Genomic DNA, 17924 nt, shown 5'->3' on the forward strand with positions numbered 1-17924 from the left:
TGATTGCCTTCAGCCATCAGGTATGAACATCTTAGTTTGTAAGTGCTAAATTTTTGAGGGCTGAAGGCGGAAGTCGGACTTCTTTCATTTTAGATCAGCACCAATTTTTACAGCGTTCAGTTTGAGCTTATATTAATTTTGCCAATCCATCCCTTTTACTAAAGCTCTGCAGAGAAGCAGCAGCATTCTGAGGCCTCCTCTGAAGCATGAGGGAAACAGAACGTCAGTGATTAAACCCATGATAGATTCTCATGCCTTAAATAGTGACCATTTGTAAAAGGCATTTCCAAATCTTTTACTGAAATATTAATTCATACATGTCAGTATTTACCAATTTAAGACTCAAGTATTTTTGCCGACATACAAAAATAGGAAGCAGCAAAAACTTCCATGAGAGTACTGCTTCAAAAATGCTACTTTTTTTTTAATGATCACTAACAAAATATTTTAATGAACCTGTAACATGAGTATATCCAGGTTTTGACACTATACTTTGTTGTTTGTTTCCACTTGCAGGTTTTCTCTATGCAACTACAGATAAATTAATTAGAATATCTGTGTATCAATTTGATTGTCTAAAAGAAAAGTTAGTTGTAGAGAAACAGCTGCTTCTAGGAAGAATAATTTTAAAAATTACCATATGGCACACAGTAAAACCAGGTAAGCAACTCACAAAACCACACAAAATCATGTAAAAGGCTTGTATGAGTGTTCAGAGGTAGCACAGCAATTCACTAGTATTATGGTTGCATGTAACTTTTTCAGTCAGCTCAAAAATTATCAAGCCAAGTATCAGAACAGAGATGGTCAATAGTATACTTTGAGATTTAATCACTTTCCTGTTAGACATATCTACTACATAAATCTAAATCAGGAATTAATATTTTTTTAGCCTTCAGAACAGCTATATGCAACAGCAGGTTATTATTTCAAAAACCCAAGCTAAATAGGATCATAGAAATATATAGAGAGATATATATATTTTTTTTAAATGTCTGGTAAATAAAGAGTTAAACTGATCCATCCACCTCCCTACCCACAGAAGTATACAAATTTTACAGAAGAGCCATGTCTTTCATTTGACAGTAAGATTTTAATTTTATACCTATTCCAACTACAAATTAAAAACAAATTATATATTCACACAAGTGTTCTAAGTAAGTATTTCTAGCTTACATGAAAACTAAGACTAGATCTAGCAATAGTTCAACTGAAGCCAAATGAATAAACAACAATCACGATAAAGTAGCAAGAAGCAAGCTACTGATTACATAGTTGGAGAAACGCACTTTAAAACCTCCTAGAAGAACAGAAACATTTTTCCTTCTTTGATCACTGTAAAAATAACATGAATTTGCATAAAACAATGTGAGAGAGGAGTCAGAAGGCTACAGAAAACACATCAAGTATATAAAAAAGAGAGATAAATTCCACTGACTGCAGTGATGCTCCCTGACAGCAAGGGAGCCAGCTACTGCAGTCCCCTCGGTGTTCTTGCCAAGCTAAGAAATTGTTTAGAACAACAGAAACAAAAAACATGGTTCAATTCTGAAAATTATTCAAGAGAGGCAGAATGCTAACCTCATCTCTAGGAGATTAGTTACAGGAAGAGCATATTAAAGATTCCTGCAGTTCATCTCTGATTTTTTTAAATGCTTAATACCCGTGAGCTCTACTGCATTGTTACTGTAAGAACCTAACGAACACAGACAAGTAGGTTGGAGCTGTCTGCAAAAACCATAATGCAGGTCAGCTTAAAATATTCAAGTACCTATTACAATAAAAGCTCATACTAAGTATAACATTTTATAGAGAAAGAAGATGCCACAAGAACTGTACAGTACTTCAGTAATTAGAACATGAAGCATCTTTCCCTATCCCACATTAAATTATTTGATTCTAAGCAGAGAAGGCTGGTTGTGATTAAAGGATAAAATAAAAAGACATACCAAACTGAAGATAATGCACTTTTTTTCTCTTTAATATAGGCACTAGTATAAATGCAGACTCCAAAAAATGCATGAGTATGAAAAAGCACAGAACATAAACATTTCTATTTATAACAAAAAGCACTTAGTTACTTGAAACTATAAAAGCCCTGCTTTGAAAGTTGAGCTGTTCTACTTCTGCCATCTGGTTTTAAAGGGAAACAACCCTAAATATACCTTTCAGACATTATTAATATACAGACAAATAAAATACAAGAATGAAATAATCTAATAATTGTAAGCAGAAGCTGACTCAGCAGTTTGTGTAACTCCATAAATACAGTGATTTTATGTTAAATATAATATGTACCTTGTGTAATGTTGCTTTAACAGACATGTAGTTTAATAGTAAAAATAATGTTTACAAAACTATTTTAAAAATTTGATTATTGTAAAAAGAAATGATAACTTAAAAATTAAAAATATAAGTTTCTGGGTAGAATATTCATAGTACAACTACATTTAAATGCAAAGGTCTTCAAGATTTTTTTCTATTTAAAGAAAATGCTTAATGGTTTGATTATGCTAATATGTCAAAACAAAATCTGCTTTCATAGTGTTTGAATTAGAATTTTCATTTTAACGAAATACAGCTCCAATAGGATACTTCAAATTACTGATAGGAATCAAACTGCTATTTCCCTTACCTAGATATATTGTTGAAGCTGAGGAAGAGGTGCTGGAGACAGGGTAAAGTATCCACATCTTTCTAGAAGGAAAGATAGAGGCATAAATTCAGTAGCTGAAAGTAGCTTTTGAACCTCTCTACTTTGCCTGATGAAATACTTCCATTTCTATATGCTATAACCTTGCTGCAACATTGATTTCTGTTGAACATGCAGCTCTGTTTCTCCCTAGTGCAGACCGCAAGGGAGTGTTTCAGTGCAGATATCTACTCTGCAGAACAAGCTGCATCACTTGCAAAGCAAATGCTGCTAAAGAAAAGAGGATAAGGCTGCTGCCTGTTTCTGAACAGGCTTTTGGGAAATAAGCCAAGGTGCTGTCTCAGCATTTACACTGTAGGATAAACACACTGTTAAATTAAGAAAAAAAAAGTTCATTTTATGATCTTGCTGAAATAAGGTTTTTGAAGTGCAATACATCAGGGCAATTAGCACTACCAAACAGCAGTGACTCTTCTGCCAGAGGACGCTCTGAAGGACTCTCTCACCTTTACAATTAAAATTTATAAGAAGGAATGAGTTTCCAGAATGAGTAATTGTGCATTTAGTATATGCCACTGAAAACCTTGGCAGAAAATCTTCAAATAGCAAATAGCTCAAAAATTAGCAAAATTAAATACATCAAGTAAGATCCTATTGTGGCAGATTCTGAACAGCAATACAAAAGTACTGCAGCCTGTATTTTTTCAGGCGTTTATCCTTAAAAAAGTTAAAACAAGTTTAAGTAAAGAAATACATGTACATTGTTGCACACAGAGAAAAGGACACCACCTCTCATCAAAATAAGAAAAATGCTTTATTCTAGGAAAGAGATATATCTTTACTTTAGTTATCAGACAGTATGACATGTCCACATGATTTAAGAGTTCTTCTCTAGAGGAAGGAGAGTTAGTATCATACTCTTTAAAGTCACCATCCACTTAGAAACAAAACAAAAAAACCCCCCCACACACATACAAACTACCATTCTATTAGAATTTAACCACAGTTAAAAAATAAAAAAAGAAGTACATCATCTTCTGAAACATTGTCTCTGGCCAGGAATACTAAAACATACAACTGAGATACAGGACAGAGTCCAAGCCTGTAACTCACTAATTTAAATTCCCTGCTGGCTCTTCACTTGTGGCAACAGGAAGCAAGGAAAAAGTACGAGCTACACCTGAGAGGAGCACAAAGGCAGCAGAATTCTAGGTAAGATAACTGATGTAGGGGAAAAGTACAGTAACAGAATCAGCAATGAGCAGAAATGCCTTATTTTTGAAGCGTAAAAACAATTCATATATGGCAAGTAGCAGAAATTCAAGAAAGGAAAGGCTCAGCAGCAATAGGAGATCAAGAACTAAAGGAATTATGAAGGCCCGAAAATATAGCTATTTAAGTAGACTTTCTGCATTATTTTTAAAAGCATTTGTTCTAATGATGTACTTGCCACACCTGAACTACAACTCATACATCGCAAAGTAAAAAGCTTTGATTTTTAGAACATAAAGGCTTAAAATGCTAGGTTAAAGTGCCCATTGGAAAATTCTATTTTTAAGATCAATATCTATTTTCTCTGCCCAGGGGGGTTGTGGAGTCTCCTACTCTGGAGACATTCAAGACCTGCCTGGACACATTCCTGTGTAGCCTCATCTAAGTGTTCCTACTTTGCCAGGGGGATTGGACTGGATGATCTTTTGAGGTCCCTTCTAATCCCTAACATTCTGTAAATATTCATAAGGAGATGAAATTTAAGATGGGTCTGACTGCTTAGTTGAACTACAGAAATTAAGCTAGGGTTTGTTTCCAGCAAACAAAGTTGTATTGAAGAAAAGTCTCTAAATTTTTATGCTTGAACCACAAAGCTGCTTCAGAATCATTTTCCTCCCAGAGATCTGTCAAGATTTGAATCACTACCAGAGATCACATTTACACACAATAACACCAAAAATAAATTGCTTTTTATTTCACCTTTATGTTGTAAGAATAAGTACGGTGGCAGAACAAGATAAGCAACTCAGAACAGGAAAACTCAAAATTTCACAAATCTGAAGTGCTGATACGGTTTTAAAAAGTTACAGTAATAGTGCATTTCGTTAAAAGCAGAGAAAAAAAAAAAAAAAGGAGAAAAAGACAAGTTTTGTTCCTTACTATAGCAGAGACTTGATTATGACGAAGGTTGAGCTCTGTGAGCGAATCCAGTCCATTAAGGTTTTCTACAATGGTTAGGAGGTTTCTGGCAAGGTTTAACACTCTCAGTTCACTCAAATGACTGATGTTTTCTATTTTAGTAATCTGTGAAAGAGGTATAGTTATAAACATGCATACTGTGTTTTATACAGATATATGATAGATACATGTAGCAGATGCTTTTTTTTTTTAAGTATACATGCACAATCAACTTAATACAACTGTGTGCTTCCTGTGCTTTTTTCTAAACCATAATAATCATGTCAGAAATTGCTGAAAACAAGCTACAGTCTGCTGGAGATTAGGCACTAGTATTCACTAATATCTTTCTAGTAATGCTGCAGTAAAATCAGGCAATACTTCCTTCTGTATCAGAAATCAGGTTATTTCAGCCACGCTGTTCTGTAGCTGCAAACCCAAAGACACCATAAACCCCAGGTGACACTGATGATATCATGGTATGCCAAAATGGGGAAATTCCGTGTGTAGTTGATCCTTAATTTGCCTTGTAAAGGTATTCAAACACACATCCAAACATTCTGGTACCTACACTACAAGAATATGCAGCATTGTTATCTCCCTACCATCACAGAACTCTGCACCAATTTCCCTTCATGCCTCTTAAAAAGCCAGTAGCAGCATTCACAGCTCTATCCACATAAGCTCCACAGACCAGACTTCCCAGCAAGTGATGAGGACAGGAACTTGCTGTGAGTCAGGAGCAGGGAGCAGCCACAGCCCTCTGGAGAAGAAAGCTATTATTCTGAAATGGGAACTTGCAAGGAAGTTTTACAAGCAGGTGATTGCTGGAATCAGAAAGACGTGCTCAAAAGTTAGAAAAGAAAGCAGCAGCATCCTTGGTTTTGATACACAGTGCATTTTCTTGACAGTCTCCGGCAGTTCTCCAGCAACTCATGGCTTCCTGTGATTAGAAAATGGAGGGATCAAATAAAGTGACTAAACTACAGTAAACGGGCAGCTGCCCAAGGTTTCTTTTTATACGTAATATCCTATTTTAAAGATCCAGGAGATCTAACCAAAAATAAAATATGTATCTATATAAAAGGATAGTAATAGCTACAGCCCCTTAATATTAATTTGACTTCTAGAAATGCAACTGTGTTTTACAAAGGCATTACTCATTGCTCTGGTGACACAATCTGGGTTTTCTGCTCTTTGTATTTCTCAGAGTGATCCACTCAAGGATCTCTATCCAGATAGTTATTTCTCATAGTGGTCTGTGATCTGTCCTCCAGCATCTATCCAGACATTTACAGAGAACTTGCACACAGCAATGTATCATGGCAAAGATGAAGGATTATCACTGCTCAGGAAGATATCCTTATCATACTCTAGTGAAGCCCATGCTACATGGCAGAAAGAAAGCAGCAGGTTATCCTGCAGAAAAGACTTCAGCCTTCCACAAAATGTGGCAGGGCATGCAAGGATGCAGTGCACAAAGCTATTAGCAAGTATAACGAATGCCCTTTCAGTTAGAATGATCAGCTGTTGGACCACAGTAGGCTCCTTTCAGCATCCTGGATTCAAGCACACGATTCCTCCTCCAAGCTGCCAACAACAGCTGGATGCAGACAAGCAAGATAGCGACTGGTGTCACACACCTGTCCAGTGATAAGGAAATTTCTGATGCTTTAGACCAGCATAAATCTGCTGTGCCAATTTCCAGAAAGTGTCTAGCAGCTCCTGGAATGGGAGAAGGGGTAAGGCAGCTGTAATTTAACAGTTTGAGAACACATAATGTTGTTGTTAATTTTCATATATATATATACACACACATATATGTATGTATCTCTAAGTCTGACACATGACTTGAATATGCTGCTATAAGAAGCACTTCAGCAATGTTTCCATTAAAAAGTGTACAAAAGTAGATAGGAAACCCAAAATTAAATAACATCTTAAACCAACTTTTGATTCAACTGCTAATTAAACTATTACACATCCACTTATGTGTATTATATACAGAAAATAAAAATTATCAGGATACAAAGATATTACAGCAAAAGGAACAAAAATTACCACCATTAAGAACAATATATTTAGACAGAAAGACTTGTAAAAGCAAAGCCAAGAACAGATGGTCAGCATGAAGAGCTCAGACCTCTGCAGATGTCTGCTTAGCTATAACTACGGCATGCCACAATGCAGAACGTTAATGCTGGCATTTTACTGCTATTGCAAAGATAATGATTTCATCGGTGATGTATAAAGATAAAACTTGGCAAAGTGATAAAGAGTAAGAATTGCCTTGTTGGATTTTCTCAGTTTCAATTATGCATTAGAGTTAGAATGAGTTAGAATGAAATTCAAGTTCGACTTGACTCAGTTTTAACGCATTAGTTCACTGGAAGATAAAGTAAAATCCATTTTTACCCTACCTAAAATAAAAAGGTTTTAAAAAGACTTATATGGAACATACAACATTTACACTATTCACCTTGACAGCAATGATCAAGCCAACAATCAGCTCTCTCTCCATAGACTACTCAAGAGTGCTTGGAAGTGCACTACTGAGAAATTAAATGTTGAGTTCAAAATTAAATGTAAGTTGTAGTGTGTTAAATATATCATGCCCACAACCATGTGCAGGGTCTCTGAATGATGTAGCACTGTACGTCCGTATTAGCAGGTTAATAACCACAGAAACAGAGACTCCACACAAAAATTTAATTAAATTATATTCAGATGGTGTATTTTCTTACAAATTTTTACTGTGCAGTGTTAAAATCAAGAGCCTTACTAAATCATGTAGGAAAACACACCAAGAGCAGTAATATGACAATTGAATTCACATTTTGTTCTTTTTGTAAAGTGCAGACATTGAGTGTGATATTTCATTCGGCATTACATTGAATTTTTTTTTACCTTCTTTTTGATATTTATTATGCAAAAGGATTTTCTTTAAGTAGCAATGCATTAAAAAGCTTCATTTGAATAAGAAAGAAAATCACACAAGGTTTATCACTAAGCATGGTAGAACACTACACCTCAATGTTCTAAAGCTTAACTAGTTCCCAGTACGTTTCTCACTTTGGCAGGAGAAGTCTCAAAGTTCAGACCAAACCATATTATCAAAAAAACCCATCGTCCAAATAAATCAAAATATTTTCCCAAAAGTGAGCAAAATTGAAGTTTTCCTCCTTCTGTTTTTCCTCACCTCCAGCCTCTTGGAAAGATTCCAGTCTTAGAGGTTTCACAATCTGCATTCCATCTACGGGATTGATTTACACCCCAAGAGAGAGGGAGGGACGGACTGCGGCTGAAACAGGAATCTAGCTTTCCTCTTCACTGCTGCTACTCCATGAACATTAACAAAAATAATTTATAGCCATGCTCTAGCACCATTCTTGAAAAATAAGATTAACAATATTGATATTCTGGCCATATCCTATTTGAGTATTTATATTCTGCATCTATTGAGAGCCACTGCTGAGATTTCTTACCTTTCACAGAACCACCATGTATGAGTTAACATTTTTTGGTCAGTCTAACGCATTTCACAGAGGTAACATGTAAGAGATACTGTGCATTATTAACAATAGCTTTGAACAGCAAAAAAAAGAATTATTGCAAGCACCTTAGAATATTCTTGTAGTAAATTAGACTACTGAAGTAAGAATGAAAACTATTCTGTCAGTTATTATGTAACTGATACTACACATCACATATTTTGGTATTTTATTGTAAATATGTCCTATAGCATATACTAACCCTGAAGTGTAAACATGATAGTTAAAAGAACAATACTTTTTTCTTGTCAGATATGTAAGCACCTTCAATGTCCTCAGTAAGAACTGTGGAATATCACATTCACTGAAGAGACAACCTGGTAAAATGACTTGCTAAAAGGCATCAGGAGGACTTACTGGATTTTGCTGTAACCTGCTACATTGAATTTTATGAATTTGGTGACATTAGAGAAGCCAAACCATGAAAACAAGGACTCTGTTCTCTGTCATAAATCTGTCAGCAGTAATAATACTACTATAGCAATTGTATTCCATAGTATATTGTAGTAATAATATTATGGTTGCTATGCAACACCAGTTAAATGGCAGCATTTTACTTAATGACACTTCTCATCTACTGGAGCCTAACAAACATGTTAAACCACCTTCTGGAATTGTCCTTCTGACCACAGAGGAAAGCAGCTGATATCAGAATCATTGAATGCAAGTTAACTCCTATCTCAAGTAAACCATATGCAAGCAGCAATATTCAGCTAATTCTCTGCTGTGATGAAGACTGCTCATCAGATATTCTCACCTTAATAGAACTGTCTTTACTACAAAACAAATGATGTGTCCTCATCTTCTATTAACTAAGAAATGTCAACTTCAAAAGGCAAAAACTCTGGTGCAAACTCCACAGAAATGCTCTGATGACCAACAGATTCAATGCATAATTTAATCCAATGTGTGGAATTCAGGAACACCAAAACCACAGGAATACTCCTATCCTAACCCCAAATACAGAGTGCCATTCAAGGAGTACTGTAGTAGAATGTTGATTCAGTGCACTACAGCTCAATGAACTGCCACATTCATCCAATAAAGATGTTTTTCATAGCTTTACAGGTGACATTTTTGCAATAAAGAATCACCACTTTCCTAGTATCCTCAAAATAATTGTCCTTATCTACTATCATGTTCTTCTATTTCCCCTACCACTAAATAGGAAAAGATAGTGAATTTAATCAATAGTAACCTTTTTTATTTTTTTTTTTTTCAAGGGCATTCCCATTCTCCACTGTCAAGCAATTGTATAATAAAGAACACACACACACACAGAAATCAGTAAGATGTCAAAACTGTCAGAACAGAAGTCCAGAAAATCCACACACTGGTCTTACATAGTCACAGTAACTGTATGTTCTAAACAGCTCAGTTATGGAACATTTTGTATCGCATGTGTTTTAAGTTTATTTTACTAAGGAATACTATACCCAGCTTGCCCTTAATACTCCATGCTGCTCCTGACACATCCATTAAACAAGAATCTCCCTCTTCTACGCACTAGAAACGACTGCTTAGTCTCAAACTGGGGAAACTGAATAGACATTAAGTGACCCAAGTCCATTCAGAAGTATGAATGAATCAAGAGCTTGGACCCATTCTGCTTTTTCCTGTACAAATTTAACTCTTCTGCAGCTATGTACGGGATATTGTTTTGTAAGACCATCAGTAGTAGAAACAACGCAACAGTCAACAGGACCTTAAATTCTTCTATGTCTTCCAAGACTGTGTTAGCTTATGTACATCACAACTACTTATGCTAGATTACTATTCTGTAGGTGTGAATGCTACTATACTCAATTGACTCAGCATTTTAATCACTGTAACTTTCCAAAAGTACAATGCTGAAAGTAAAACAGACTTGATACCAAGATCCAAAATAATATCATACCACCTTTTATTAATTTACTGATTTCTGTGACCTTGAAAGTTGCAAAATTTGCTACCAGTTGCCTTTCAAAAAGCAACAGTTTGGTAAAAGACACAAGAAATGCATTCTGTCTACACAAGAAACATTAAAAAATCAAGTTATTGCACTGTACCTGATTTCCATGAAGATCTAAAACATCAAGATTTTTTAGGTTCTCCAGATTTGAGATCTTCTTTATTCTGAAAAATTTCAATTATGACATAGATCATTTTTCATATTAGACAAAAACTTTAATTTTCTGGCTAATAAAATGTTTAGTCATTTCTCCCTATCTACCAAGAGTAACAGAAGAACAAATTTCTGAACCATGTAAAAAAAAAAATGCATGAGCATGCCTTAGACTATCACATTCCTTTCTGATTGTCAATAATACAATAGCAACAGTACATATGTAGCTCTTCTAGGAAGAAGAAAAGGGAAGGAATACTCGCACCACTAGAAAACAAAGTCAACAACCCAGCTGTCCAGCAGCTAACTCAAAATGAGACAGACTATAGTGACACACGCATTTGATAGTTTCTTAGAAGAATAAATCTTTTTTTCTTTTTCCCACTTTGTCTTTCAGTGAACTAATGCATTAAAAAAAACCCTGAAAGCCACTGTCCCTTTCTAGACAATAAAGGTCTCTAGATCTGGCAGTATTTCTTCTCCCCCTGTACAACTTCAGTCTTAAAGCTTTTCTATCCTGTCCTATTTTCGCAGATTCCAAATCTAGGTTACAATATAGTTGGCATAATTACCTACTGGTTGGTGATATTAAACATCACTTTTATCATTAATTTGCTTTGAGAACAATGAAAGATCACATAGATCAAGCTCAAAACAGGTTGCTAGCAACTATGTCTGACTTGTAACCATTCATGTCTAGTTCTAACTACTCCCAAACCATACTTCTACATAAATAAACTATACAGCACTCAATATAGTTACGATTTGGAAAATAATTCCTTAAAGCACCTTAAAATTATAATTCCTATGCCCCAATATTTTGCTATAAACAAAATAAACTTCTACAGGTGAGATTTTTGATATAAAAGCTGTAAGCTCTAGTAACATACTGCACTATTGAAAGTTGTCAGTTTCGAAAACAGGCTGAACTAAGAGATAAATTCCTTGTAATCTGAAGTTTGTTTACCAGTTGTTCCTTTACCAAATATAAAGAAAATAAGGAACCTGAACACCACCCTTAGGTGTGTGAGCAACTCCACAGATACTCCTATTGAATTATTAGAATTAAAGGCTACAGGACTTGGAACTGTATTTTTAGAAAGTAATACAACTAGCAAGTTGCACCTCCCAACAGAACAGAATAAGTAAGCAATAAAATCCATGATTCATCTGTCTGATTTTTTACCAGCTAAATACATCAGGCAGAAACACTTTTTATAGGTTATAAAGAATCAATGAATACTTTACATGATGCAAAAAGACAAAAAATTAAAAACATATATTCAACAGCCCATCAGAACAGAGATAACATGTAACATACTTCAGAACTGCTGCCAAAAATCTACATAAGAAAGGAAGTTGCTGAAGAATACGATGAGGAAAAACTGTGGCACTTCCTCAGTGGCATCCCTTACACTTAACTAGTGCTAGAAATGAGCTCACTGGCCTCATAGCCAACATAACAATCTGAAAACTCTGTAACAGACCCAATGATAGCTTGCAGTTGTTACACCATGAAGAAGAAGAAGGGTGCTTTAAGTTAATTATTTTTACCTGTTCTTTCCCAACAGAAGGACTCTTAGGGATCTCAGAGTTGAAAGCCCACTTATTTCCTCTATCAGATTATCATATAAATCTAAGAAAACAAGATGCTGCAGATTAGAAATATTTTGGATCCGGGTTATAAAGTTATGCTGGAAATTCAAAAGCCGAAGATTATCTTCCCCATCAATAATTGGGCACACTGTCAGTTTTTGTCTGGAAAGAAAACAAAAATACATGTCTGTAACAGACTGGTAATCCACACAACCTAGGAAAGTATGTGATCTTGATTAAGGTAATTAGGTTTGCTACTTAAACTCTGTAAATAAGGCAGTAATGCCTTACTACAAAAAAAAAAAAAAAAGGGCTGAAAACATAGCAGAAATGCTTCCAAAATTCTCTTCATCAGAGATCTGCTTGTTACATGAAAACTATATGGAAGTTTTGTACTGCGACTATATTAGACAGCAGACACAGCCTGCCAATTTTCTCATCAAATACCACATAACCAGCCTGTTTGGACCAGAATTCAAAGTGTTCTGTGTCTATGCAACTTATTTGGTTTATAGAACTTTACATTTGAAACATAAATACATTAAATAACAGGTGCTAATGTGAAAAGTAAAAGATACAGAAAATTATGCTGAAAATGGTTATTCTTATTTTAGGATTATTCCAGAAGGAGTCCTACTGACCTGACAAAGCTTTCTGGACTACACAAACCTTACCCCTGAAAAAACAAACACCAAACAACCAACCAGCAACACAAAACCACAACAAACAAAAAACCACAAACCAACCACAAAAACCACAAACAATTAAGTGTATTTCAAATAATTTTTTGTGTGTCCTGGTTAAGAAAAAAAAAAAAAAACCAAACCAACCCACAACCAAAAAAACCCCAAAAACCAAAACACTCCACAGTTAATGCATCAGATTAGAACTAATGAAGACATAGCCTCTGACTCTATAGATTACTTGCATGACCTTGCTTTTGACTCTTAAGCTGGCTCCTTAACTTACAAGGAAAAGCTCTAACTGCCTCCGATGGCTGCTGTATGGATACATTCATCACAAGGACACTCATACAGAATTTCTCTATGGGACACAGTTTTCTCAAAAACAAACACATAAAACCCAACAAAACCACCCCCCACTCACACCATTGACCACAGGCATTACTGGGTTACTCATCACTTAAGATCATCAGGCACAAGAGCAGCAAGCTATGGTGTGTGTGCTCCATCACCTTCTCACCTTTCCAGGCTAAGTCTATCAGAGTTCAGTATTTTTTCTTCAGCAGTACGTTGCAATACAGGAAATGCTATCGATGAACTGCTCCCAAAATTTGTGTTATCTATCAGAAAATCATACAGAGAACATATGAACTACTTCTTTGTAAAATAATTTCATTAACTACAGATAATAAAAGCAGAATTTCCTTTCTTATTAAAAGTAAAGTTACACAGTACACCAAAGTGCTTTTTGCCTTCATTCAGTACTTCTCATTATCAGTTTTCTTTCCTGCCATTTTTTGTTTATAGCTACATCCATCAAAGCATATCTATTTGTCTCATTTGTCTGAGTTTTTTTGATCAACAATTTGTTGTAACCAGATACTTCATAGATGCTTTTGTTTTGATTACAATTACCATTGATGTTTTGAAGTAAGGTTACATAATTGTTTCACAATTTCAGTATCTGAACTTAAAGATACTACCTAACTCAGCATTAATTCAATGACACAGATCAAGTAGATGTTGACTGAACTAGACACTAAAGCACAACAACACTGAAACCATCCGATTGAGCCAAAAATAAATGCAAAGTCTTTTAAAGGTAAGTGAATGTAATACCTAGTAATCACTGGTATTATATTTCACTCTATTATCAAGAAGCAGGAGGCAATCCTTTAAAACATATTTACAAAGCTATCTTCTGCCAGTATAAGGCAGAAGAGGCAGGATCACTAAAAACACCTGCAAATTAAATCAACAAATGTGTTCTGTGAGCTTTGGCTGATTTGGAAAATGACCCACTGAAAAATATTGGTCAAAACCAGATCATTGTGCATCTGCCAGAAGAATATAGGCTCAACTTCTACATATTCACCCCCTTTCTTGTTTCTTTCCTTCCTTCAAATAAATCAAATACCTTAACAGGAAGAACATTCAATCTTCAATCAACAAATATAATTTCTTTACTACTATAAATAGCGAATTCATTGCTGTCTCAAGTACGCCATTGGAAGAGATACTTATATAAGTTAAACAGTCTGTTGTTCAATTTAGAACCTTTGCAGTGCTCCTCTCTAACATTTTATCACCAGTTCATCTAACAAAACAGTATTAATAACCAACATTGTTTACAGATCCTTCATAGTGAAAAAAACCCCAAAACTGTGAAAGAGGAAAAAAAAAAAATACAAGACCTAAAATAATCAATTAACATTGTTGCAAAAGTATTAAATTAGTTGTGTCTCATGTTTTTAAGCCAATAAACATGAGACCAGAGACTTTGCAGTCTGAAACATGATGACAGCACAGGGACCTTTTTCATCTAATCCCATTCTCTTAAAGACATGTGAAAGATCCCTATTAGTGCCCTTTTGCTAAAGAAAGGTTTATAAAAAGCCTATATTTAAATGTCTGTATCCTATTTTGGAAATATTTCTACTGGTTTCCTGACAAGGTTCTATTGACGTCTCAGTACTCAAAGGGAACTGCAGGTAACACTTGCTATTCAGTCATGCATTCTCACAGCCAGAAGCAGTGCATCATAAAGGTGATAACTTTTCAATAAGATACATAATTAAAGAAAAAAAAAAATCCCAAAACTACTAACAAGAGAAGCTTTCACTGTTACCTGAAACATGTAAACTAATACTGTGGCTGCTTTGTTGGGATCTAGATTTTGTAGGTGTGTGAATAGAAGACTCGCCAAATCCTGATAAAGAACCTGTATTCTGCTTCAACTCCAAACCAGAAAGTTCTGTCAGGCTGGATGGTACTGGAAGATATATCTGCTTATTATGCACCAAAGGACTTAATACTCTTTGGTCTCCTGTGTGGGGACAAAACCAAACCACACACTTAAATTTACTCCATAATAAGTAGCATAATATCCCTAAAAAAATCAACCCATTCTGGTCTTTATTCTTTTGCCAAAATGAAAAAAGAATCGCCATATTAATTAAAGTGATCTGCTGCCCAAACCAATCACTGTTTTTACATGATAGACAAGCAGCAGCAGTGTGCCAAGAAGCTCTTCCAGGCTTCACTACAGTCAGCAGTGATACCACCAAATATCTTGCTTTTCAAAGTCAAAAGCACAAAAGGAAAAACACCTCTTCCTAAGAGGGCTCCAAATTAGAAACTAAAATTGTCTCAATACACTAAAATGTTAAAACATGCAATTAAAATGTTACAGTAGAGAATTGTGCGACTTCTGAGGGAATGCATAGTACAGCATTCGACAGACTGGGGCTTTGTAGGTAGAAGAAAGGATGCTCTTCCATGGACAGAATGAAGGTCAAAAAGTTATAAAAAAAGCTGTCCCTCTTACATATTATAACCATAATACAGTCTTTCTTTACTGTTCAGTTAATAAAAAGAGATACAAAAGACGAGCAAACCAAACCCTATTGAATATCACCTTGCCTTCCTGAATAGTTTTTTTCCAGATCATGCTGCAGAAGTCTATTGTGGAAAGATGACTGTTCTTTATTTATTCTGAATTCGAACTGTAACACAACATTTAAGACAAATGTTAAAGTTTTCAAATGCAAATAATGCCTTCACACAGACAAGCAACACCTTAGTAACAACTACGGCTCTCAGGAAACTCTGCAAATGCTTTAAAAAAATAAAGTAATTGCCTCAATAAAAAAAAAGTATTCATTCTATTAAGATACTAAGGCAGAAAAGTTTCAGTGTTGGGAACTAAAGATAAAATATGGATGTTACCAACATTCATATGCAGCTGACTAAAGGAACAAAAAACCAAACCACACACCCTATAAGGAGTATTGCAAATACAGGAGGAAAAGACATACAGATGGAAGCACAAGAAATCATATATTCATGGTGTGTATATATATGTATATATAGACACATATATATGTCAAGTTCACAGCAGTCTATAGTACATCCCCACGTTTTTACTTTATGTATTTTTAATACAATGAACTAAATTGCCAAAAGACTATAATGTAGAACATATAAGTCAACGTATTACTACTGAAAAAGCAATTCCTATCTGAAAGCATACAAACTTGGCTGTACCATACAATAGCACTGATATACTATTAAAGAAAAGGTAATAATTACTGGTTTGCTCTTCTCTGTTATTGCTGATGTCTGGATAACCAACTGAAGACCACAATTATTAACCTGCAAGTTGGAAAAAAAAAAAAAAAGAAATGGAATATTACATTTTTTAAAAATGCGTATCAACACAAAAAGTTGAACGTAACTTTTTTTTAACAATAAAGGTATTTTCAACTGCAAAATCTGCAAATAAAGGAACTATTTTGCAGAACTACTATGAAGAGTACATCACAGCACTACGTAACACTAAATAACTTGTAGCTTAAAACCACAGTTTTTAGATTTAAAGAGACAATGAAATGTGACTTTCATGAGGATGTCATCCTCATAATGAAGAAAACAAGTGTGTGCATTTAAATGTGTAATTTTTTTTTAAAGGCAAAATGTGCTCATCTTTTAACTGGACTTTCATGACAAACTGTAGCACCCACCTACTAAATAATCACAACGTTTACCGGAAACATTGAGGCAAACGGCTCATATAGGCACTTCCCAGCAAATGACGGGAGGCACAAAACCACCGTGAGGTAAGGTTCCTCACGGCAGTTCGGCACCGGGAGGACAGAGCTCCCCCACCCGCGCTCCCCTCGCTGCCTGCAGGTGCGGGGCGGCCCCGGGGCTCCGCCAGCTGCGAAGCACCGGCCCGCGCCGGGGCCGCTCCTAGCCGCCACCCCGCGGCCCCCAGAAGGGCGGCGGGGCCGCGGCCTCAGAGGCGCCACCACCCCGCTCCGGGCCCGCCCGTCTGAGGAGCGGCGGGGCGGCGCCCACCGCCGGTCCTGTGTCCGCGTACCACACACCGATGGGTGAGGAGAAGAGGCGGCTGCCACCCCGCCCCTCACGACAGTACATACCGGGCCGGGCGCGGCCCGAGGGCCCCTGCCGGGCCGGCACTTTCCGGGCAGCATGTCCACCTGCCCCTCAGCGCCGCGCAACGCCTCGCACCTCCGCGCCGGCCGCCGCCCCTGTCGGAAATCGCTCCGCCGTTACCAGGGCAACCGCTGCTTCCGGCCCGCTCCCGGCGAGCCGCGCTCGCGCGCCGCCTGGCGGCAAGCGCTGAGGTGATGTCGCCCGTGCCGCTGTCCCTCGGTACCTGCTGCGGGAGCGACGCTTCACACCCGCTGCCCGGAGAGGCGGCCTCAGGTAGGGGGCTGCCGGATAGGGCTCGGGGAGGCGCGGGAGGGGGCCTCACAAGGGTGTGGCTGTCCCCCCTTGCGGGGGGTGTCAGGGCTGCGGGCACCTCAGCCCGGTGTCGGGGCTGCGGGCACCTCACACCTGCAGCCGCAGGCAGCTCCGGGAGCCCAGAGGCCCCACAGATGGGCCATGGGTGCTTCTAAACACACACAGCGAGAACTCGGTGGCTGGAAAAGCAGCGTGTGTGTGTGGAAGGGCTGGGAATTGCCTCACAGTGTTTTCTGCGTCCATATCCCGGGTTTAGCTTTGGGTATTGTCATTCTACTTAACATTTCTTGAAAGGCTGACAGAAAAATAACATAATTATGGCTTACTTTGTGAGAAATTTAAATATGAGGGTGGGTTTTTATCATATAGATAATACTGTGTCAACAATGAATGTGCCA

The 17924-nt window shown here is 36.9% G+C and overlaps 1 protein-coding gene across 3 annotated transcripts in view; it reads right to left on the reverse strand.

Moving 5' to 3' along the window:
- Window positions 1-17252, reverse strand: part of LRRC49 (leucine rich repeat containing 49) — a gene marked incomplete at both ends in the record, with an annotated part of 42904 nt that extends 25652 nt beyond the window's left edge. The window contains 9 exons of one of the 3 annotated variants that reach the window (XM_080351145.1): window positions 2636-2697; window positions 4805-4948; window positions 10422-10488; window positions 12032-12235; window positions 13277-13376; window positions 14960-15082; window positions 15674-15761; window positions 16348-16410; window positions 17199-17252. In XM_080351145.1, coding sequence (XP_080207271.1) covers window positions 2636-2697; window positions 4805-4948; window positions 10422-10488; window positions 12032-12235; window positions 13277-13376; window positions 14960-15082; window positions 15674-15761; window positions 16348-16410; window positions 17199-17252 — 905 coding nt within the window. Of the gene's footprint in view, window positions 1-2635; window positions 2698-4804; window positions 4949-10421; window positions 10489-12031; window positions 12236-13276; window positions 13377-14884; window positions 15083-15673; window positions 15762-16347; window positions 16411-17198 lie in introns of all 3 variants that reach the window. The other 2 variants (XM_080351144.1, XM_080351146.1) reach the window with 2 other exon arrangements.
- Window positions 17253-17924: the final 672 nt, after the last annotated feature.

The sequence above is a fragment of the Nesoenas mayeri genome, assembly GCF_963082525.1.
Source record: "Nesoenas mayeri genome assembly, chromosome: 11".
In the NCBI taxonomy this organism is placed as follows: domain Eukaryota; kingdom Metazoa; phylum Chordata; class Aves; order Columbiformes; family Columbidae; genus Nesoenas; species Nesoenas mayeri.